The 23,842-nt window shown below is 41.1% G+C and overlaps 1 protein-coding gene across 2 annotated transcripts in view; it reads right to left on the reverse strand.

Annotated features, from left to right (window-relative positions):
• The window catches only part of col14a1a (collagen, type XIV, alpha 1a), a 128,394-nt gene that overhangs the window by 90,169 nt on the left and 14,383 nt on the right, over window positions 1-23,842 (reverse strand). For both annotated transcript variants that reach the window (XM_034873365.1, XM_034873366.1), the window contains exons 4-9: window positions 21,226-21,369; window positions 20,673-20,768; window positions 1,794-1,949; window positions 1,474-1,593; window positions 1,134-1,298; window positions 445-609 (exon numbers count right to left, since the gene is read on the reverse strand). In XM_034873365.1, the coding sequence (XP_034729256.1) occupies window positions 445-609; window positions 1,134-1,298; window positions 1,474-1,593; window positions 1,794-1,949; window positions 20,673-20,768; window positions 21,226-21,369 (846 nt within the window). The remainder of the gene's footprint in view (window positions 1-444; window positions 610-1,133; window positions 1,299-1,473; window positions 1,594-1,793; window positions 1,950-20,672; window positions 20,769-21,225; window positions 21,370-23,842) is intronic.

A 23,842-nucleotide genomic window follows, 5' to 3' on the forward strand; every position in this document is an offset into this window, starting at 1 on the left:
TTTTGGAAAAAGGCTGCAATGAAACAAAGAGTGAAAAATTTAAAGGGGTCTGAATACTTTCCGTACCCACTGTAATAGCATCCAAAGGGCACCATGCCATGGGACCTTTAATACTTAAAGCTATTGCTCCGTTAAATGGGCTTACTGTAATTACGATCTGTACAAAAATGCATCTTGGTGTGAAGGTGAGAAAGGACCCAGGGTTTACACTACTGTGACTGACAACTATTTCTGCCACTTCTCAAATGAACGACCAAGTGCAACACTACCGTATAAAAACCTTCCAGAAGAGAAAATGTGTGACATTTTTCTCCATATTTAAATGCTACTACGTCCCCCCAATCTCTATGACAGCTGGCTTTTTACTCCGTCTCTCAGTGTGGCAACTTGGATGGACAACACGTCATTCGAAACACTTCTTTTCTAGTATAACCCAGCCCTTACGCTGTTTGATGTCCTTGTCTTGCAGCTCCACTTGTTCACACACAGTCTTGGTCAGACCCTGTACAATGGAGCTCATGATGTTGAAGTCGGCCACGTTGTAGACGTGAGTGTTGTCCGGCTCTGAGGCGATGGAGAACAGCTCATTCTCATCGGCATTCTTAACACCTGGCAAAAGAAGGTCAGATATGGGATTTGTAGCATTACAATAGTGACCACACCAGTATTAGAAGTGTGACTGTCAGCCTTAAAGGAGAATTTTGGTATTTTTCAACCTGGACCCTATTTTTCCATACATTCCCTAATGTAGTCAGACACTTATAATAACATCTGAGCCAGTGGCAAAAACAAGCACTTTTAGTGGAGGTACATCGACGGACACTATTGCCCAGTTAGATTTTAAAGATTTTTTTTGTTCACATTAGTCACTTACACACAAATGCACAGGAAAACAGGGTCCAGGTTGACAACATACAGAAAGTATCCTTTAACATCTAGTTGATAAACACATATATACATATAGTGTATATGCATATATACACACTATAGTACAGCAGGTTCATCAGTTCAAAGAAACATTATTGACAGGATTTAAAGTGACAGGAATTGATTTTTAACTCATTGCTGCACCGATCCGACTCTTCCTTAGACCTATTGTCTTTTCAGGTGTGTGTGTTGGTGTCCTCCCTCACCAATAGCAAACAGCTCAACCCCAGCATTTCGCAGGCTCTCTGCAGGAGGTATGACATCGTCCTGGGACTTCCCATCTGTGATGAGGATCCCAATCTTGGGTATACCCACCCGAGAGCCAGACTCAGGCTTGAAGCAGTTCTCCAGGACATAGGTCAACGCGAGGCCTGAAAAGAGACACAGAGAGAAAGAGAAGAGGGATGAATGAGGAAGAGGGACCAGGGTGGATGGAAGGAGAAAGTCAGAAAAAAAGGGAAAAGGCCATTTAACAGCAAAAAGAATAGAAGAAAGGGAAAGTAAAGCAAATCAAAATAAACTGATAGTATCAGTAAAATCTAGCACCTGTGAGAGTGTTTCCTCCTTTGTATGGCAGGTTCTTAACGGCATCAATGACGGCATCTTTCGTGGAGAAAGCATTTAGATGCCATTCTATCCTGGGATCACCACTGTATTGAGCCAGACCTAAAATCACACACCCACACAAACACACACACACACACACACAGACAAACACACAATAACGCTGATATGCAAACCTTTAAAAAAATGTATTGAAACAAAAAGGGGATATGAAGCAAAAAACAGAAAATCATGGACACCAACATCAGAAGACCATATTGGTCTCATGGTGTGCCCATCTTTTGAGAGTAGCAGGGACCCACCTATCCTTGTTTTATCGATGCCAACATCAAAGGCATTGACCAGATTTTCCAAGAACATGCGGACCAGTCGGAAGTTGAGCCGACCAATACTCCAGGAGCCGTCCACTAGGATCACAATGTCTGCAATGGCCTCAGTGTGGCACACAAACTGATCAACTACAAGTAGGAGAAAAGGCAGACTGACATTAATTTTAACTTGACTACAGTCAGGGACAGACAGGATAAAGGACTTATAAATGGTTCATTGAAAAGATAACTCGGTTGAGAACATGTTTTTTATTTGATGTGCAGGCTTCTCAACCAAAACTTACAATACACACAAGACTACAGGTTTCAGGTTTTCTTTACTGAACAAAATACACACACCAAACAGCCAAAAAAAAAAACTCAGAAAATTAGAAATCATGTAAAAAAGACATAGACAATTTAATTTGCATACGGTAATACAAACACACATATAACCCGTAAATCTACAGGATTCTTGAAAGCCTCCTTTGAACTCTGTGGTGCCTCGTCTTCCTGAGATTAATCTCTAAACAAGTTGTGGTAAACTAACTCACTTTACAGTTGAAAGACAGCTTTAAAGCAAAATCTCCACCTGAAAGTAATGATGAGATATGAGTCAAGACAAAAAAAGAAGAAAAAAAAGAAGAAAAAAAGAAAAAAATATAATGCCGACTGTAGGAAATGAGAATTATTACTTTGCATTTCTGCTCACAAAAGTATTTTTAAGATATTAAGATAAAGATGACAGAGTGGAAAGATATTATATGAGTCCATGTAGATTATTCAACTGCTGCAAATTAATAATTTCACCAACGTCAATCCAAACTGCACACAAAAGTGACTAGCTTCTTTTAATAACTCGATTAGGACCGCAGAGTGAAAGGTTACATTTCTCACTATGCTTTGGCAACATATGTTAATTTTGTGATGCAGGTTTACATTATGTAATTGCAATGTCCTGGGTGAGTCCCAAAACCTTTGTTTGAATTTTGTTTTCCTGTGTTCCCCTCTCTGTACACAGTCAACTATCACCTTTAAAATAATCCAAATAAGAAAAGTAAATACTCTGATGGTGGCAAACGGATAATTATCCTCCCCAGTCTAATGGCTATATGTCAGAAATCCACACTAGCATGAAAGACTCTGAAGTGAATAACAACACATTAGATGGAACATAGAAAGAGCTGAGACTTACAGTATTTTGGCAAGCAATCATTTTTGTTTGTTTTTCCCAGGAATGATATATTGAACATTTAATGTACTGCCTGTGGCTATCATGTCAGGCCAACACTATCTCAAGATTGAAATTCATGAAGACACATAGTGTAACAATAAGCCATGTAGGAATTTGTTTTAAGAAGTGATTTTCCAGACAGAGCCTTCTGTCTGATGTCTGTGACTGTCTGACTGTTTGAACCATCCATCTGCTGCAGATGGAGAAAAGAAGACAACATGGACAGGAGATAGCTGATGACTATCCATGATTTGCAAATACATAGCATAAAAGACTGACGTGCTATTATAAAATACTCTTCGGCTAATGCTCCAAAAAAAAATGATGAATGTATCCTTAAGGGTTCAGTTGGTCACAGGTGTTTATTTTGCCCAAATGTCCTACATTTTTAAGGAGGAAGAGCACTCTTTCAAACAACCAACTGTATATGATGGCCACTAGTGTGGCCTGACCTGGAAAAGAAAGTAATTTTAATTATTCAACTATCCCGCTAAAAAGAGAAGAGACATTTCTTAGTTTGAGAGATTCAGCAAAATGGCAAAAATGATGAGAAGCCGAAGAGTGTAAAGATGATTCTTTGTCAAGCTTCCCTTCTTACAACACAAACAAGCATGGCCTTTAAATAAACTTTAAGGTTAAAGAATCAAAAGAAAGAACCATGACTTAGCACCAGGAAGGTTCCCTTAAAAGTGATATACAAAACGCAAAGCTCAGGAGCTATTCTATGATAAAAAGCAAGCGACATTCAGGGGGTGTTAGTATCTATAGTAACTACTGTTGACACTCTGGGTAAAAAGAGAGACGATGAACCGAATGTTTAAGAAAGAAAGAGTCAGAGAGGGAGAGTGGGTTCTGTGCAATGTGAAAAGCCATCCAGTCAGGAGATAGTAAACAAAGGATTAGAGGGTCGTGATTACAGCTAATTACAGCTCGCTGGTCATTCCATAGTCTTTTGTTGGGAGAGTGTTGAGAATGTCCTTCATAACACTGGTGTTTTACACATGAACCAATAATCAAGGTTGTCCCTCGCCTTCACATTATCCCTCCTGACGTCTGTAAACGTTCAGTTTGGTGGATATCGAGGGCCGTTTTTCCTCGAAGAAAAGAAATTGCTGCCATTCATTCTTATGTAAATTGAGAAAAAAACTTCCATAATTGCCAAAGGTAGATAATCAGTCTGAGTAAACATGAAACCTCAAGTCATGATTTTACAGTTTTTTTTCATTCTGTCCATGTTGCGTGTTTCATATCAGTGTGTGCATTCGTAATGCTCAGTTTTCTGCCAAACAACCGACTGGACAGATAAATGGAAGTCGCTGAAGAACCTTACACACTTGTAATATAAGAACACAAGAGTTCATATTATGCTCATTTTGAGGTTCATAACTGTATTTAGAGGTTGTACCAGTGTAGGTTTATGTGGCTTAATTTTCAAAACACCATGTTTTTGTTGTACTGCACATCGCTGCAGCTCCTCTTTTCCCCCTGTGTGTTGAGCTCTCTGTTTTAGCCACTGTTTCATCTTTGTTGGAAGTCACAAATTAGTGCAGTAGCTAGGTAAGGACTTCTACGCAGTCAGAAGCAGAGTATGAGGGTGTGCCACCCTAGCAGCTAGGCGAGCATATAACGCGTGTTACAAAGTGATGCACGTTTGTCACGTAAGTAAAGACTGGACTACCAGAGAGCTGTTTGGAGCAGTTTGTGAACAGTTTTTTCTCTGGAAGATGGTAAATCCCTTTGGGGGTGGACTTTGGGTTTTTTCACTTTTTAAACCTATAACATGCACAAAAAGATATGTAACACAATAAAGGAAAGGGGGAAAGCCAAAAAGCACATTATGAGCAAAATAATGTATTTATTTGCAAGACTTTGTTATCTGTGTGCTCATTCATTTCAAGCTACAAAAGATGTAATGTAGGTTTGTATTAATCAAATATTACATGTATTTTTTTTATTTTATTATTATTATTTTTACCTTGGTTTTACTTTATATCCTGTAACAAAACAATTCTACCCATCTGTAGAGTCTATCTGAATAGATGTGGTAATGAACTGACAATTTCAAAAATGAAATAGCCTCAGTGTTTGAGAAAATAATTCAATATCACATCAGAATAACTTCAGCAATCATGTTGCAGATGTGTGTAGAACAAACACAGTCACACAAAGAATATAGTTAAGAGAGACAGAAGGATACACACACATTGGTATTTCCCTCCAAACGATGTCAGCGAGAATGCTTCCAGTATCTTAGTCCTGTAGCTGCCATTGAATTCCAAAGGACAAAGTTCCTAGTACTCACTATCTGCCTTTCTTTTTCTCTACCTCTTTCCCCCCTTTTTCTCTTCCCGTCTCTGCCGCAGGTCAAAGTGCAGTTACTGGGGAACAGTAGCTAACATTGTGTGCTATTCAAGGAGAAAAAATGGTGAACAGGAGGAAATAAAGAAGGAAGAAAGAAAACCAGGGAGCGAGCAACATGCTGTATTTGGGTTTGATAAAATACAGCAGATGTATTGAAAGATTCTGGGATTACAAGTCTTTCCTTTGTCCAAGTCTATGGTTACTGCTGTTCTTCTCTGTCTCTCTCTCATGTCACCCTGTCCATCTCTGCGGCTAACTAATAAGAGACAGGCTTTGTTTGGCACAAACCTTTTTCTTAAACTCCACTAACTAAAACAAACTGTCATGGCAGAGCACAAGACATGTCACTCACTATTATAATGTGTGTGTGTTCTTGTATTTCTATTCATAAGGGGATGCAAATGTTCATAGAGGATAGAAAAAAAAAATTGGAATATCGTATCATGTGATGACAAATTTACAGGCCTTTTATTAGTGGAGACGTTACAGTTAAGGTCAGATTTGGTGCTAGGATAAAGGTAAGAGTTAAAAGGACACTTGCCAACCCTTAAACTTATTTGCACATAAGGTATTAGTCATGGGATGACATATCTGTAGCTGAATAATTTGCCAAACCTCTGTATCTGTATTTCATTTAAGAACCTTTTTATGTTTCTAACATCATGGATGGCAGAAATACTACTACTGCAAAAGAGCTTGGCTAGTTTCCCTTTCTCTACTGGAGAGCGGTTTACATCTCAGCCAGCTATTGGAGCTGAAACCAAAAGGACTTCTTGGTATACATGACAGGAACCAAGTATTAGCCCTTTACTTAATTACTATTTACAGCGGGTTTAACCATGGAAATTAATCCAAACAGTGTTTATGTTTGAAAGCCAGCTTATTTCGGCTTAATTCCAACATTTTTCAAAAATCAAGCAAGAAGACAGTGTTAACATGAACAAGACAGTGTCCTTCTTATCAGCAAATGTTTCTGTGTCCAAAAATTGTGATACTCTATGGCTCGATACCTAATGTAATATTTACTTTGGTTATGATAGCTAAACAGGACAAGCATTGCTGCTAACCGTAGCAAAGAAATTACATCATTTTCAAGAGCTTTTTTGCAAATGCAAAAATAAAACCAATGTTCAGGTTGTTTGTAAACATATGTACAATTGTCTTTGTACATATGTTTAGGTATAACCAGAAGTATGTGGTTTAGTTTGCAGAATAATACATTTACACTTACAAGCAGGTAAACACGCCCATCCACAACCTTGGCTGATGTTAAAGGCTTTTTTCACAGCAGGTTTTACTGATTACATTAACGATGGCTCCACTCTGTTCAACTGTCCCAGTAAGTCATGACAATGTGACAGTGAGCCAGCATGCACAATACCACCTGGGCCCTGAAACTGAAGCTGCCAAATTAAATTGAGCCGTTGTTTTTTATATTATTTTAAATCTGAGCTTTCCTTTTGTGACATGATAAAATATCATGTGTAAAAAAGGCTCTAATGTAGATGATGAAATTATGTAATTTGGATTAAACGGAAATGCACAAAACAATCCAGCCCTGTAGCCTACCAGTGTTACTCACATATTTTATGACATCAAGCTGAATTTGCATATTTGTGTAGACATGGCTCTATATTCACTGTTTGTGAACCATAAGGTGGGCTGAACTACATCTGAACCTTATTTGCATAGAAGAACGCAATTAGAAAAAGGCGCTGCCATCACCAAACCTATTTACATGCGAGTACACAATTGGACAAGCACCCACAATAACTGGCATGCGGGCACATGATTAGACAGACCTTCATACGTCCACCTGGTGTCCATGAGAGAGTGAGCGACCACATTTTACAACTCGGCCCACAGTGCAGTCTGCAGTGCTGCGGGGAAAAGTATGTGGCTCCTAGACTATTGAATTAACTTGTGTGGGTGTGGGGAAATGGGTGTTAAAAATGTGAGTGCAACAATGGAAGCCACTGTTGGCTGGCGGCAACTTCTATGTAGCAGTGCAAAGACAGACATGCAGTAACAAAGATGGAACCGGGAGCTACAAGAGAGCATTGCTATAGAGAAATAGTAGAAGTCGCAGCCACTAGTAGTGAAACTTGTACTGTAGTAGTACACAAACACAAAGACAAAGCACACAGAGGTTTAAACACATGCACATAAAGGCTACATGTTATTGCAAAACAGGCCAGATTGATTAAAGCAAAGCAGATTGCTTTGTAATCTCCTACTCCCTGGCAGTAACACACACTCAAACATATGGCTAAAGTTGGGAAAGTGATGTATGCACTATATACAACTAAATAAATACAGAGACTCAGACAGCACATCTACAAACAAACACTCTTATCTTGTGCAAAAAAACGATTCCCTCCTCTTCCTCCTCCCTCTACTCTGGTCTCATTAACAGTAGTTCTTACTAGCCAGCCTTGATTTATTGCTGACCTCTATTTAGCCAGGGATCAGACAGAGTGTGCTGTCATTTCAATCTCTCCCTCTAGTTAAGTTTTATTTCCCCCACCACTGTGATTGTGTTTCAGTGTCTGGAATTGACATCAAGAACAGTGACGGCATGGAGATAAATGGATAGTAGCAGCAACACTCCCCACATCAGTGAGAATATTTCCCTTCTTGTTTTAGCAAAGGTTTAATTCCCCCATGAACCTGCTTTTAGAGGAGCACTCCCCCTTCAAGATAAGGCTAATTTATTAGAAGAAGAATTGGACATTTATTCCCAAAGAGTTGTTGACATGTTTCATTTTGATGTAATAATCCACTCAGCAATAAAACACACTTGAAATTATGAAATGGGAAAATTACACCCTACACTGCTGCTCTTGTTGCGAACCCCTGTAAAATGTTTCAACAATATATCATTTCAGGATGGATATTAATAAGATCTATTTCTCCTGCCTGCTGTTTATGTTATAGAACCTATTGTTTCAATATCAGTAATTTCCTTTATGTTGTAAAATATACACGTTAAATCAATATAGTCTGTCCCTTCCACCTCATCTGCTCGTGTGTTGGTGTGCCTTGCTTAGTGCTCCCTCAAACTGAGATGAACATGGGGATGGCATTCAAAGAGACAGACACGATGAAAGGAAACACTGACCTTGCTGGCCAGTTTTCCATATCATAACTTAGTGTTTACCTGTTTAACCACCGTTGAAAATAAGAGACAACAATTCTATTATATATATAGATGTGACTATTGTATATTTTGTGGAAAAACAAACGTTTTTCTAAGAAACAAAAATGTAGTAGCTGCGGTGGTTCCAACAAATATAGTCTATGTCCTTCATTGCTCCAGTGCTGCAGGAAATTCTGCCTGATGCATGTATTTTATGATTCCTTCCTGTTTTCTTTGTGTTGGAATTTTAAATTCTGTCGATTCATGAGGACTGTTGTTGACTGTTCCTCCGATCTCTGTAGGGTAAATTGAGACAGCTAGCTAGACATATCTGTCCAATTTGAGTTTTCTCTCACACAACTATTTTTCAGCGGCTCTGTGTGGAGTTTAGCACTCCCCATGACGATTCCAATTGGTCTAAAGAAATGCCATTAAACCAGAGCATGTTTCCCTCTCATCCCGGAATGCTGTGTGGAGTAGCCAGACTGTCCATCTGCGTGCTTTGGAGGAGGGTCTGGCAAAGCAAGACTACAAAAAATAGAACTAGCGACCTTCTCAATGTCACAACAACCTGAGCGTGAACCCAGAGAGCTGTTTTAGCATGCCTACAGCAGTTTGGTGTCTCCCAATACACCAGATTCTCTTCGTGTTATCGGCTTGTTATTTAAACAAGAGACATGCAGCAGATTGATACACCTGTCGTTTGCTCAGTGGCCCTCAGAGCAACTCAGCCAAACTCAGCCAGGCACAAAAAATCATATTCATCTGTGAGACCTGTGGGCCTGTGTGTGTGTGTGTGTCTGTGTGTGTGTGTGTGTGTGTGTGTTTACGTAAGTAGTGTGATCCAGTGGGGTTTTAGGTGTAATCCGACAGCTGTTTTTAGGCGATTTGTGACATTCTACGGGAGACATTTCCCTGCTTCTCCTGATCTTTAATCCACTGTCTTGTTCTGTTCCACTTCTCTGAATACACAGTTTTCTGACAGAACAAACTCTATATGTATGCTGAAAGCAAAACATGGTCTACAAACGGTCTCTCTCCCTACCTACCTCAGAATCTGTGGCACCATCTTTACCGGTCTGTGTTTGCCTTGCTCTTTTCTTTCTATTTGTCTCCCTCTAATCTCTTTCTCTGGCACACAAACACACACACACACACACACACACACACACACACACACACACACACACACACACACACACACACACGTACACACACACAAACATACACACATACACACACACACACACACACATACATAAACATACACATACACATACACATACACACATACACACACACACACACACATACACATACACGTTTACACAAACACACACACACACACACATACAAATCGAACTGTGTTGAAACTCAAGTCCCTCTTATCATGTCTGGTTATTTTTTAGCTCCATGCACACATTGTAAGAACTTGAGAGAGATGGGTGTGGCTCTCAAACAAGGTTTAAATTTTGTCCCTATTCAATACAATACTGGCTTACTTATTAATTCTGTGGGAGGGACGGTTTGCCTGCCAGCCCACCCTGTTTCTATTTCGTGGTTAGTCTTAGTCAAGAAGCAACTATTTATTTGACAGACGTATATAATCATCAACTTAAAAGGAGGTTGACTCATCTTAAGCACTTTTGTGGTAGGGTCAGAAAACTGTGTAAGGAGCTAAACTAGTTATTACAAGCCACTGAAAAATCATGGTAATGTTATGATTTGCCCATATTCCACTATTGATACAATATCTGTTTTTTTAACCATGATACTCTAAGCAATGAATGTGCCTCAAACAACAGTTCATTGTCAACCACAAAGTAAAACTGAAGAGATTAAAAAGAGGGGTAAGAGCGAGCCAAAAGGAGAATAGGACAGACAAAAAAGGGAAGATAGCTTTGGACAACAGAGGAAAGGTCAGGCCGTAAAACAAAGTGGAGCGACAGAAAGCGTGTGAAAGGGCGTGAAAGGGTAGTGAAAGAAGAGGGGCTAAATGAGTAAATTTTGTAAGGGCATTTAAGGTATACTTTGGTTCTAAATGTGTCACCTCAAATGCATAGATGTATAGATAGATTGATGGATAGATAGATAGATACACACATACATAAGAATAAAAATCACTCAATGGCAATTAGGCCAAAAGTGAACAGTGCAGGGATGGAACAGTGCAGTATATCATGTTTAAATACTACAGTTTTTCCCACTGCAAAACAACAGTGGGCCCAACTGAAGTTACATCTGCAAAACTCTAACTACAGTCTGCACTACCAACGGTCACTTGAGCTCAACAGTTAACATCACCTGCAAAACACATTCCAAGCAACACAACTCTTAATACACGTCTCAAAACAGGCTCAGTGCAGCGTAACACTGTGACCAATCCTCACAGAGATAACACACACTGTCACTCAGAACACACTGAGAGTAAAAACACTAGCATCAAACACCAATACAGAAATTACAACCCTTCCATCTCTTCAATTTGATTGACTTCACACTACTCAATAGTTTCTTTAAAGAAAAGTAATATATAACTTTTCGCGTAAGGCAAAGAAAAGGAATGCAAATCAGCAGTTTGCTTCAATATAGTATTTTGTCTCTAGTAATTTAGGGAATTACTTGTGTCTGCATCATCTCTAAATACAAATGAATGTGGTGTTTCCATTGCTTTCACCTCCATTATTTTCTGAAAAACAGTAAGGACACAGTTTTACTATAGTAAAGGTACTATTTTCATATTTTATTTATAGCTGTACATGTAACCTCAGACATCTTACCTGGACATATTGGTATCTTTGCTCTTTTCTCTCAAATGGTTCAGTGTATAATTGTTTCATTGTTTTTTGTTGTTGTTTGTATTCAAAAAAGGCTTTCTGAGCTTTCTTGCTCTCTTTCTCACTATATGTGTATATATACATATATGTATACTGTATGTTTTGTAGGGTTATCCAAAAACTTCTGCATGAGTCAGAGTTGTATCTGAAGTCAGAAGAGTAGAGGGTGAGCAGGAACGGTGAAACCACAGTCCCCTGAGGCGCTCTGGTGCTGCAGAACACAGTCTCAGAGAAACAGTCCTTCAGCCGAACAAACTGTGGTCTCTGTCAGATAGTATGTTCTCCAGGATACCAGGTGGGCATCCCAGTCTCCCAGTCTGACAGGCAAGAATGGTGTTGCATGCGCTAGAAAAATCAAATAACATGCACCTAACAGCACTTTTTACCTGGTCCATATGAGATTGCGCTCTGTGCAGTAGGTATATGATGGCATCCTCCTTGTCCACCTTCTCCTGGTTATGTAAACTCCATCGTCTTCATCATGTGTGAAGTTTTAGCAACAGGCCTAAAGTCATTTAGCTCACTGGGATGTGGTTTCTTAGGAACTGGGATGAGAAACGATGTCTTCCACAGTCGGATGCTCAGGTTGAAGACATGCTGCGGAGGCTCCCCCAGTTCCTCGCACAGGCTTTGAGCAGTCTGGGACACACTCTGTCTGGGCCGGCTGCTTTCCCAGGGCGGAGTCTGCTTAGCTCTCTTCTGACCTGATACGCTGTGATGATGCGAGGAAGGGGGGTCCCTTGGTTGAGTATGGTGGGGAGGGGTTCATCATTAAACGGTGGCTGGTGGTTGTAGGCATGAAACCACACAATCTGTGGTAGCAGCATGGGGAAGGGGTATAGTTGATTATAGAGGTGAGCAAGAGGGTGTGGGGGTCATGCTGTGAACAGAACGGAGTAGGTGGGAGGTGTGGTGGGGGGGATTGCAGCAGGAGCACTGCACTCAAACCTGTTGTAGAACTGGTTGAGCTGCTTTGCCCTCACAACATCCTCCTCCACTATGCTACTCTTTTTCTCCAAGCAGTCTCAAGGCCTCCTCTGCCTCAGGGGACCATTTCCTGAAGGAGCGTGTCGTGGTAGGTTGTCTGCAGACAAGTGGAATGTACTGTAGTTGTAGGAAGACCAGGTTGTGATCGAATCTCCCCAGTGGTGGCAGTGGAGTGGCAGTGTATGCATCTCAGACATTTGCATACATGAGGTAGATTGTTCTGTTCTTTCTTGTAGGGCAATTTACAAACTGACAAAAGGCAGGCAGGGTTAAGTCCAGTGAACCATGATGGAAGTTCCCTGTCATCGCAATGAAGGCTTCAGTGTGCTGAGCCTGATTCCTCGTGACAGTAGAGTAGATGCCGTCACGTGCGATTCAGCCAGAGCTCGTGGAGGGATGTAAACACAAACAACTATGGCGCGTGATAGCTCTCTAGGCATGTAATATGTATAGAGACTAACCGCTAAAAGCTCGATGTCTGGACATAGATAGTTTCCTTCACCGTCATGCCCTGGGTTGCACCATTTGGTTTTGACAAAGAGTGCAACCCCCCCCCCCCCCCCCCCCCCCCCCCCCCCCCCCCCCCCCCCCCCCCCCCCACACACACACACACACACACACACATTTGTTTTTGCCACTTTGTTTAGAGTCTCTGTCCACCCTTAAAGTTGAAAAGCCGGGTAGCTTCACGTTAGCGTACGAGATGACGCTTGTGAGCCACGTATCCATAAAGCGTAGTAGGCTGCACTCCCAGTATACCTTCACGTTCGTCACAAGGGCAGCCAGTCTTGCTAGCCAGTGAGTTTACATTCTCCATCACACACAAAGGAATGGACGGCTTGACGCCTCTCCATGAGCCAAGCCTTGACTTTAGCTCCTGCTCTGCATTCTTGGTATTCTTGCCTTAGTTTCTCCGGGATTGGGGGAAATGTGCTGGCTTGTCCGGCGTGTTCCATTGTCCTCAGTTCAATCAGTTCTTCCCGAGTAAATTAGGTCCTTACTGCTGTGTTGCGGACAACTAATAGCCATATCCATAGTATAGACAGGTATCTACGCAAAGCGTGAAAAGTTAAAAAGGTTTGCCAAGGAAAAAAGTTATTAAGGACAAAAAAATACACATAACAGACGGAACAGACGGAGCTACTGAAAAAGGCTCCCACTCTCGTCAGCGCTCGATTACTCATGTTTATTTGATATGCATAATTTTGCCGGATTACGCATATCAAATGTCAAGATAGGTATTGTACTTATTCTTCTTTAACTGCAGTTCATTCTACAATGACCTTATCCCATTGTAGTCTAAGTATGTAAAGTGAAAGATAAACTTTATGTGAAAATGTGCTGTTGCGTTGACAGCGCTTTTTGCCTCCTTAAAACCACATTGTTTTCAATTTGGCACACACACACACACACACACACACACACACACGTCCCAAAGAGATTTGGCTAATCGACTCCCAAGTCTATGAATGCACATCCAACGTATGTAAGGATTATATTTCTTTCTTCTCTTTAGTTCCTCTCAACAGGTATAATTCAGCAGCTGGTAAATGTCCAAAACTAAATGTAAAACACCAGTTGGGTTGTGAAGCATTAAGTGAAATGAGACAAATGGAGACAAAATGTGCATCTCTGGGGGACATTAGAGTTCACCTTTTGTTGCCTCACTTTTCATTTTGGTATATTTTATTACTTTCTCTTTAACATTCCTCTTACTCAGCTTGTATTGAAACTGTGCATTTTCACATTAGTTGTGAATCACATCTATGACATTAATTTTACATTTCTTGGAGCCTTTTATGCTTTTTAGCCATGACACACATATCTGGCTCATTTTGCTCTCAAATGGAAAAAAAGTGATGTAACTGTTAAGAGGCATTCAAAGGAACTAAAAGCATAATTTTTCAAGTATGTAGCCAGCATGTGAATGGGCTGCTGTTATTCACTGTAGTTGTCTCCATTTATTTGTGGTAACGGTTTTGGGATTCCTTCAGTCTCTCTGGCTATTTGTCAGCATTGTGACACATCTCTCTGGGCATAAACCTTTGACATCCTGTGTAGCCACTGAGCATTACACCGACTGAATGGGGAGGCAAGGAATGAAATACACTGTCGAATACTGTGTAAAATGCATCACAAACTAGGAAGTCTATGACTAGTAATTTTCAAAACTAATAGGGCAATAAATAAAGCAAGACACTAGCACATATACAGATATGGCCACACACACACACACATGCACAAAGAGAGACATAGACTACATGAATGTTAAATTATGGGAATTACAACGTGATAAATATGGAAGAATGAACATACATACACACACCTATCTATAGCGTGCCAAAGCTGAAATAAATAATAATGTTAGGAATTATGATTGGCTATAAAATGGAAACCTCGTTCTCCAGGTGGGTTTGTTACCTTCTGCAGATGTGATGGATAATAGAGCACTCTTTCCATCTCCTTCACTATCAGAGTGGTGAATGTCAATGGCCTTCAGTTCAACTTTAACTATGTCTGTCCCTTGGGTTCAATCTGTGTGTCTGCATCTGTGAGTGCTGGTTTGAACCTTCAGTCATAGAGTGAAGAAGGCAATACTCAGCTCACATCATATTAGGCAATATGCATTAAAAAAGGCACCGTAGCATGGAGAAAAGGAGAGGATTTTGCCCTTTATTGCTTAATGATTTCCACTTGTTTGTGTATGTTGTTGGCCTGTTGCTGGCCAATGTGATTTCTGTATGTACAAAGTTACAAAGCAAATGCACAAAGCAAGCTGACTATTTTTATGAGTGGATTGGTATCAATACCAAAATGTAACTACTTCAAGGTCCCAAGGCATGTTTGGATGCTTTTATAAAGACCTTAGTGCCCCCCTAATACTGTATCTGAAGTCTCTTTCCCAAAATTCAGCCTTGGTGCAGAATTACAGCGACTAGAGGCAGTCCCACTGAGAGCTTTTCCTTAGTATGTGCCATTTCTGAGTCTATAGGGGTGGGGCACTGCCACTGCTCGATTGAAAGTCATGATGTCTCTTTCTCATGGGTGAGCCAAAATGTATGACCTCATAAGGGGCAAGATTCCAGTTTAGCCAATCTGAGCATTCATTTTTTCAAAGGCAGAGCAGGATACCCAGGGCTCGGTTAACATCAATGACCATTTCTAGCCACTGGGGGACACAAAGCAGGCTGGGGGAACGCATGGTGATGTTTAAAAACCTGATAAAGTGACATTTTCATGCAATGGTACCTTAAGGTAACTTTAATTTAATAAATAAAGAGTGCAATTGTTAAAACTTGTTGCAAAGTAGTTTATTTAAAAAAATATCTGGTTAAAACCATTTATACAGCTTCTCTTCAAAAGTGGGCCTTGTGTCAACTCACTGTTCATTCATGGATAGAAGACAGGAATTTCTTCAATGCTTTTATTACAGAAACCAGTGAAGACTTACAGTATCTTTTAGATGTTTGCGGTCTGCAGGGCGACAGCCATCTGGTTTACTACTAGAGGCTACTGACCCACATTTGTAAAAAATACAGTTATACACACACACACACACACACACACACACACACATACATACACACACTCACACCTGATCTAACATCATGCAGTTGACCAAATAATGGCTTTTATTTTTGAGGAAACATTGTTTAGGGCCACTTTCCAATGAAAACATATTACTGTCTGGCACTGGTGACTACTAATGGATTTGTTCTTGTTTTAATAAGCAAAACAAAGATATTTATTGGTATTGGCTGCAGAATTCCTCACTGACTTTATTTTGGATGAAATGTTGATGAAACCAGCAGCAATAGCTAACTGTATTTTTGGACCAAAGTGCAGTAATGGATAGACCAACCGACCAACATTGCCATCTCTAGAGCCATGACGCCAGCATGGCTAAAAAAACAAACATTCATAGTATTTATGTTTCTGGGGGTGGCCACATACGTTTTTCATTAACAAAATAGTACACAAGGGGAGCCTGGCTAGCTCACCTGGTAGAGCACATGCCCATATATAGAGGCTCAGTCCTCGACGCATCGGTTGCGGGTTTGAATCATGCGGCCCTTTGCTGCATGTCATTCCACCTTTCTCTCCCCTTTCACGTCTAACCTTTCCTGTCACAAATAAAATCCTAACATACCAAAAAAACCAGGTTGGAGATATAATCTCTCCACCTAGTCCCGGGTCTTCCCCGAGGCCTCCTCCCAGCTGGAATTCTCATCACATCTTCAAGCAGTGAGCAGCTGAATCTTGTGCTCAGATCACTCATTGATGCAGAGGTTTCAAAAAATGCTTCAGTCCTCTCTCCAAACTGAGATTGGTCTCGGGAGTCGCTGACCGGTGATTCAACATATTGACTTTTAGGGTGCAGACCCACAAATGATGACCATCAATATAGGAAGCTTGGACAGACTACAAACTACAAAGCAAGGTAAAAAATAAGGGCCCGACTAAGTCAATGACACCCCAAGAGCAGACACAAAATTAGTTTCCTTTAAAGCTCTTGGAATGGATGGTCTGTATTTAGTTTAGAGCAGCCTGTGCTTATGCTCTGCAAGATACGGTTAACTAATTTGTAGAGTATCTTCAGAACAAAGTGGGTGGCCAAGCTAGTTATTTTACTGAGAGCGGAGGAAGTTTTATTACACGTCTTTTAGGTAAAAGGCCTTTCCCCTCTACTTTAAAACAAATCCAAGCAACTTCAAACCAACTTACTTAGATGCTTACAAAACCCATGCACACATAGAGACTCACACACACTAGCCAGGAGCCTTTTAATATAGGCAGCCAAAGATAACAAGCTTAAGTTTCCTGCAAATCTTTCCTCGACTTGCCAAATTGAGATACTAATATCAGTATTGTAAATGCCTCCAAAAAAACTAAATTAACTTTCAAGTAGTTTCTCCCAGATAAAACGGCCACTTTCACATAAATCAATTCTTCTTTGCCACTTTGAAACAGTAGACTACACAGTAAGTTTCTACTATGCTGCCACTGGCAACTTCTGTCTAACAGAGTGGTAAAGAAAAACTGATTTGCAATCTGGTCTGCTAGCAGAGAGTGTAACGTTAGTCAGAGCTGACGTTAGCAAAACAAAAGGAATTTTGGCAATATTTTAAACTCCAACCAGAAAAATGGGGTTATGACTAACAAAATGTCAAACTAGATAATAAAACAAGGTTCTACAGTGTGGCTTTCATTCTCTGTATGTAATTGTTTATGTTTTACAAAGGGTTACCTGAGACAGGCCATACATGAATTATATCAATACTATCACATTCATACAGGGTTAGTAGTTTGCAGCTGTTGGAAAATAATAATTTTATTTATTTATGTTTTTTAAACACACTGGTATCAGATTGGTACTTGCTATCAGCCGATCCGCAAATAAAGGTTACCGGTATCGGTATTTTTTTATTGGTAACATCTGTAGTGGCGTAGTAAAATGCTGTTGTATTTCATGCAGTAAAATACATACTATTACATTTGTTCATATCAGTTTTTATTCAAACTATATCCAAACTAATTGCCATTATAATAAAACAGCTGGAAAGCTGAAAAGACATTTCTTTGCAAATACTTCATGACTGAGTTGTGATGCACACATATAAAAGACAACTGACTTGTCTCATGTCTGCAACACACAAACACACATCAGAGAGGAGGTGAGACTATGAGCCATCTTTTAATGAAAGGTTTTGTAAACAAACCACCCTGACATAAAAGCAAGCTGATTACTACTTTGGAACAAGGCAGGGACGGACTGGGTTAGCATTGCTAATGCACAAACAAACACACACATACAAACACAGAGGGAGACTTCATACAAAACCATCTCTTTGGAACACTGTGGGACATTAGCATTATCACAGAGAACATAAATACACACACAGCGCCTGATAGAGAGGAAGAGAAAGAGAAGCAGTCACACATTAAGGTGCAACATAAAAGAGCAGTCTCCACAGGGTGATATTATTATCATCACTAGTACACAAAGCTGCATACACAGGCACAAACACACATACATTACAGCACACGCACACACACACACACATACACACACACACACGCACACAAATTCTATTGAAGCACAGCAGGATATTATCATAATCCCCAACAGGTATGAAGCAGAACACCAATCAAGGTCACCTCTACTGCAGTGAGAGGTTGTGATAACAGCAGACTGAAGGAAATCCAGTTTTAATCTACCTACTGACAGAAGGGAAGGGGAGGAGAAGAGCAGGAAGAAGAAAAGAACATCAAAGATCTAAACCTCTGTGTGAGTGTGTGTGCGTGCCTGCGTGCGTGCCCTGTACAGTTTCGGTCTGGGTTCAATGGCAGTTTAAGTTTCATGTGACACCACATGGTAATAGTGAAAGCAGAAATTAAAATGAAATTTGACCTTCCAAAACTAAAAAATAGAAATGTCTAAAAAGGTCACCACTCAGTTTGTAATTTATTTTAGGAATTTATAACCTGATATGAATTTCCTCGATGGGAGCTAAAAACAAATCTATTGAAATTCAGATGTGTGTTTAAGCAACAACGCCTATTTTTGTTCTTCATTAATTGTTTGAATTTCATTGTTTTTCAGCTCTTGTTTAAACCTTGTGTAAACATGACATTGTGCATGGGGACAGTAGATTATTTTCCAGAAAGGAAAGTTTTGTGATATGAAGAATCTAAATTCATCTTCTCTTTGTATCACTGTAGGAACAGAATATAGGTATGATAAATACACATTATAGTCAATCTAAAACTTTTCCATTACTCAGTATGCAGGTCAACTGACATTGAGATAAGGCCACTTTAATTACGAGAGATTGCAGTCAATATGAAATTTGCTTTGATGTGTTTTCAGCTCCACCATAGAGCCTATTCATTATCTATTCATGATCGTAAAGTGTCAATAAATAAGCCTTATAACATGGTCTGTGTGTGTGTGTGTGTGTGTGTGTGTGTGTGAGTGTGTGTGTGTGTGTGTGTGTGTGTGTGTGTGTGTGTGAGTGTGTGTGTGTGAGTGTGTGTGTGTGTGTGTGTGTGTGTGTGAGTGTGTGTGTTTGTGTGTGTGTGTGTGTGTGTGTGTGTCTGAGTGTGTGTGTGTGTGTGTGTGTGTGCGTGTCCCTCTCTCGCTCCATCAGCAAATTGGAAGTGCAAATATAGCAAGAGTGAATTTACATTCTGCAAATAATATAAAAGGGTTACAGTCCATAAAAATGATGACACATAGCATAAAATTAACTTGAGGATGGACCATATTCAATAATCGCAACTTCCTGAATTTTTTTCTATGATAAATTATCACCCTGCACACAAAAAGAGAAACTGCAGTCAGCAACACTGCTTAAATAATTAGCCCCCTACCACCAAGTCATGACATTCTGTTTTTGTGTATATTTCAAGCTTGGATGCAATGGCAAAACTGTCACAGAAAGTTACTTTTAAATGTTATATATTAAAGTATCTCAAATTCAGCCCCAAGCATCATTAATGTGTGAGTCTGCAAATTACCAGTTTATTACACACAGAAAACCATACTACACAAGATCAATTCTATTGTCGTAGAAGAGTCCCTGCTGCACTCACAGTTATGTTGTTATGTAAAGAACCGATAGAGGACAATTTCTATGCAAGCAAATACATAAACTAAAGATGAAAATCAATGCATTCCTATTCTATATCAGGCACTTAAATATGAAGACATTAATGCTGCCAACTGAAAAAACATCTTTTTTCAGCAACAGATAGATAGAAAGCCAGACACTCCTGTTAGGGAGGAGAGCTCAGATTAACAGGCAACCACACAGACACAAACATAACATTGTGGGTCACTCCTTGCCTAATATCAGGAGTCACAGTCATCTCACTCCCCATTACATATGCTAAAGAGTTTCCACAAAGCACCACTATGAATGATTCACCATTGAAGCATAAACAGTTTTGGCATCTTTACTCTCACTTAGTGGGTAAGTAGACCACCAGGCAAAAATCTGTCTGGGTATTGCTTTAAAAACATGGATACTGCCGTGAACCGGTTACACCAAAACTCTACATGGGGCAAACACTTCACAGTACAATCCAACTGGACACAGACACATACGTTTGGGTTTCTGATGTATGGAGCTGGTGTTAAAGAGAACAGAATGGCTGTTTTTCCTTTCTCCAAACATCACTATGGTAACTGACTGGAGGACTCTTTAAGCAGAGTCCTACTCAGTGCAATTAATTTTATTTATGTTTATGTGAGCACAAGATTTGTATATGGCCTCCTCTTCTGGAAAGGTGTTTTTGTGCGTTTGTCCTACCTCCAGAGATCTCGTTGGCATCCTCAGGAGGTACAACTGACTCAGACAGCCTCTCGGGCTCAGTCTTGTCTTCTCCGTCACCCTCACCTCTTTCAGCTGCAGCAGATGAAACAGATGGATCACAAGTTAGCAGAATTCCAGAGAATAAAAACTGTTATTTTAGACAGTCCCTTTTCTCTCTCTCTAGAGGAGAGGAGAGGAGAGGAGAGGAGAGGAGAGGAGAGGAGAGGAGAGGAGAGGAGAGGAGAGGAGAGGAGAGGAGAGAGGAGAGGAGAGGAGAGGAGAGGGTTTTTTTGGTTTTCAAAAACAAAAAACAAGACAAAGAAAAAGAGGAGAGGAAGAAACAAGGACAAAGATCCAAGTACTGTTGACATAGTACACACATACTAGTGTCTAAGTAAAATAGAGAGCAGAGTAGAGTAGTAAAGACCATAGCACTGTACAGTACAGACTAGAATAGCCCAGTAGAAAAGAACAGTGTATGTGGTAGCTACACACTACAGTACAGCAATGAAATAGAATAAAAGCAAAGAAGTAACATTCATGAACACACCTTTATGTCTGCCCTGAAGAGGTCTGCTCTGCTCACTGCCACTGACACTGATGACACTGACAGTGTAGTCCTTAGTGGGGTTGTAGTCTGTTATCAACACCTTTGTGTCAGATTTAGATATTATGATCTCCCTCTGCTGACCACCTGACAGAGAGAGAGAGATAGATGGATAGAGAGAGAGAGGGGTTAAGGTTAGACTCATGGATATTTTGATTCAATGTTTTTCCATTTCTTGTTGCTATATTCAGTGGCTTGGAAGCAAGATATTAGTATTCTTATTGTTGAGCCAACATGAAGTTAATTCGGGAAAAAGAGCGGATTAGCATTCTGAAGACACTCTGAAGACAGGCGAATATTACATTCAAGTTTGAAATGTTTATTTTATAGTGGGTTGATTGGGGCATGTCTTAGTGAAACGCATACAGCACATCTGTGCAAAAATGCAAAAATGAGAGTGAGTGTGTGTGTGTGTGTGTGTGTGTGTGTGTTTCTGTCCTATCCTTCTCTCCTTGGCAGATAACCCCCATCAGGCCAACAGGTCACATTATCACCTATTTTGACCCTGAAATCAATGCAGCCATGAACAAATGTGTGTATGTGTGTGTGTGTCTGTTTGTGTGTTTGTGTGTGTGTGTGTGTGTCCTCAGCTCTTCGGTTCCTTGTGCCTGCAGAGTGATGACTAATGACGCCTCTAGGGGAAGAGAGATTAATCCTTCTGAAGGTGACAGCAGGTCAGGTGAGGTAAGTGCATGGATCAGTGTTGAAACACCTTTGATATAGACTAGTGGGGATGCATATCGTTAAAAACCAACATGAAAAAAAGTTTCCGTAGCATTTTGTTTGTTTTGTTGCTCAACTGCATGTAAAATGACCGTTTAATCATCTGATTCACATTTCTTTGGGTGGCGTCTATTTGCTGAATTCTTCCTTAATGGTAGCCATCCATCCATCCATCCATCCATCTTCATCCGCTTATCCGGTATTGGGTCGCGGGGGCAGCAGCTTCAGCAGGGGACCCCAAACTTCCCGAGCTACATCAACCAGCTCTGACTGCGGGATCCCGAGGCGTTCCCAGGCCAGGTTGGAGATCCCTCTTCCCTGAGGCCTCCTCCCAGCTGGACGTGCATGGAACACCTCCTTAGGACCCGAACCACCTCAGCTCCTTTCGACGCAAAGGAGAGGCCACTCTAATTCAAACTCCTCAAAGGTGACTATGCTTCTCATCCTATCTCTAAGGGAGACACCAGCCACCCTTTTGAGGAAACCCATTTTGGCCGCTTGTACCCTGGATTTCACTCTTTCGATCATGACCCAGCCTTTATGACCATAGGTGAGGATAGGAACAAAAACTGACCGGTAGATCAAGAGCTTTGCCTTCTGGCTCAGCTCTCTTTTTGTCATAATGGTCCAATAAATTGAATGTAATGCGGAAGGTGTGAGTTGGGAGTCTGTCGTACAGGGGCCTCCTCCAGATGTTCCCAATATACATGCACTACCCGTTTGGGCTTAGCAGGTCTATCCACCCCCTGACCCAACTCACCACCAGATGGTGATCAGTTGACAACTCTGGCCCTCTCTTCACCCGAGTGTCCAAAACATATGGCCTCAGATTAGATGAAACGATTATAAAATCGATCATTGACCTTTGGCATAGGGTGCTCTGGTACCACTTACACTTATGAGCATCCCTATGCTTGAACATGGTGTTTGTGATACCACAGAAGTCCAACAACAGACACCCCCTCTGGTTTAGATTAGGGAGCCCATTCCTTTATTAGATTAGGGAGTCCCCCACTGGAGCCCTGTACAGGACTTCATTCAAGGTCTCCAAGAAGGCCGAATACTCCTAACTCTTGTTTGGTGCATATGCACAAACAACAGTCAGACCCTCTTGTCCCCTGGGGTAAACTCCAACTCAGCAGCGCTCAGCCAGGGGCTTGTGAGTATCCACACAGAGGTCCAGCGCCTCATACCCTGGGCAACTCTGGAGTAGAACAGAGTCCCACCCCATCCAGGAGCATGGTTCCACAACCGAGACTGTGCGTAGAGGTAAGCCCCACCAAATCTAACTGATAGAGCTCCACCTCCCGCACAAGCTCCGGCTCCTTTCCCCACAAAGTGGTGACATTCTACATCCCTAGAGCAAGCCTCTTCTGCCCGGGCCTGGTCCGTCGAGGCCCCTGACCTTCACCACCACCCATGTGGCAGCGCATCCGACCCCAGCCCACAGGTGGTGGGCCCATGGTACGGAGAGAGAGGTGCAACATTGCATTTTCGGGTTGTGCCCTGCCAGGCTCCGTGGCAAACCCAGCCACCAGGCATTGCTGACGAGCTTTCCGTTTGGGCCTGGCTCCAGACGGGGGCCCCAGGCTTCCTCTGGGCAGGGTCCATCGATCCCTTCCTCAATCTCTCATAGGGTTTTTTGAACCATTCTTTGTCTGGCCACTCACCTGAGACCACTTTGCCAAGGGAGACCCTACCAGAAGCACAAAGCTCCAGCCAACACAGCCCTAAGGTTCATAGGGACACACAAACCTCTCCACCACAACAAACTGATGGTTCCTGGAGTGGGAAATGGTTCCTTAGTGTTAATTAACTAGCAAACAAGCCCATTGAC

This window comes from Etheostoma cragini, chromosome 6 (assembly GCF_013103735.1).
Source record: "Etheostoma cragini isolate CJK2018 chromosome 6, CSU_Ecrag_1.0, whole genome shotgun sequence".
Lineage (NCBI taxonomy): Eukaryota > Metazoa > Chordata > Actinopteri > Perciformes > Percidae > Etheostoma > Etheostoma cragini.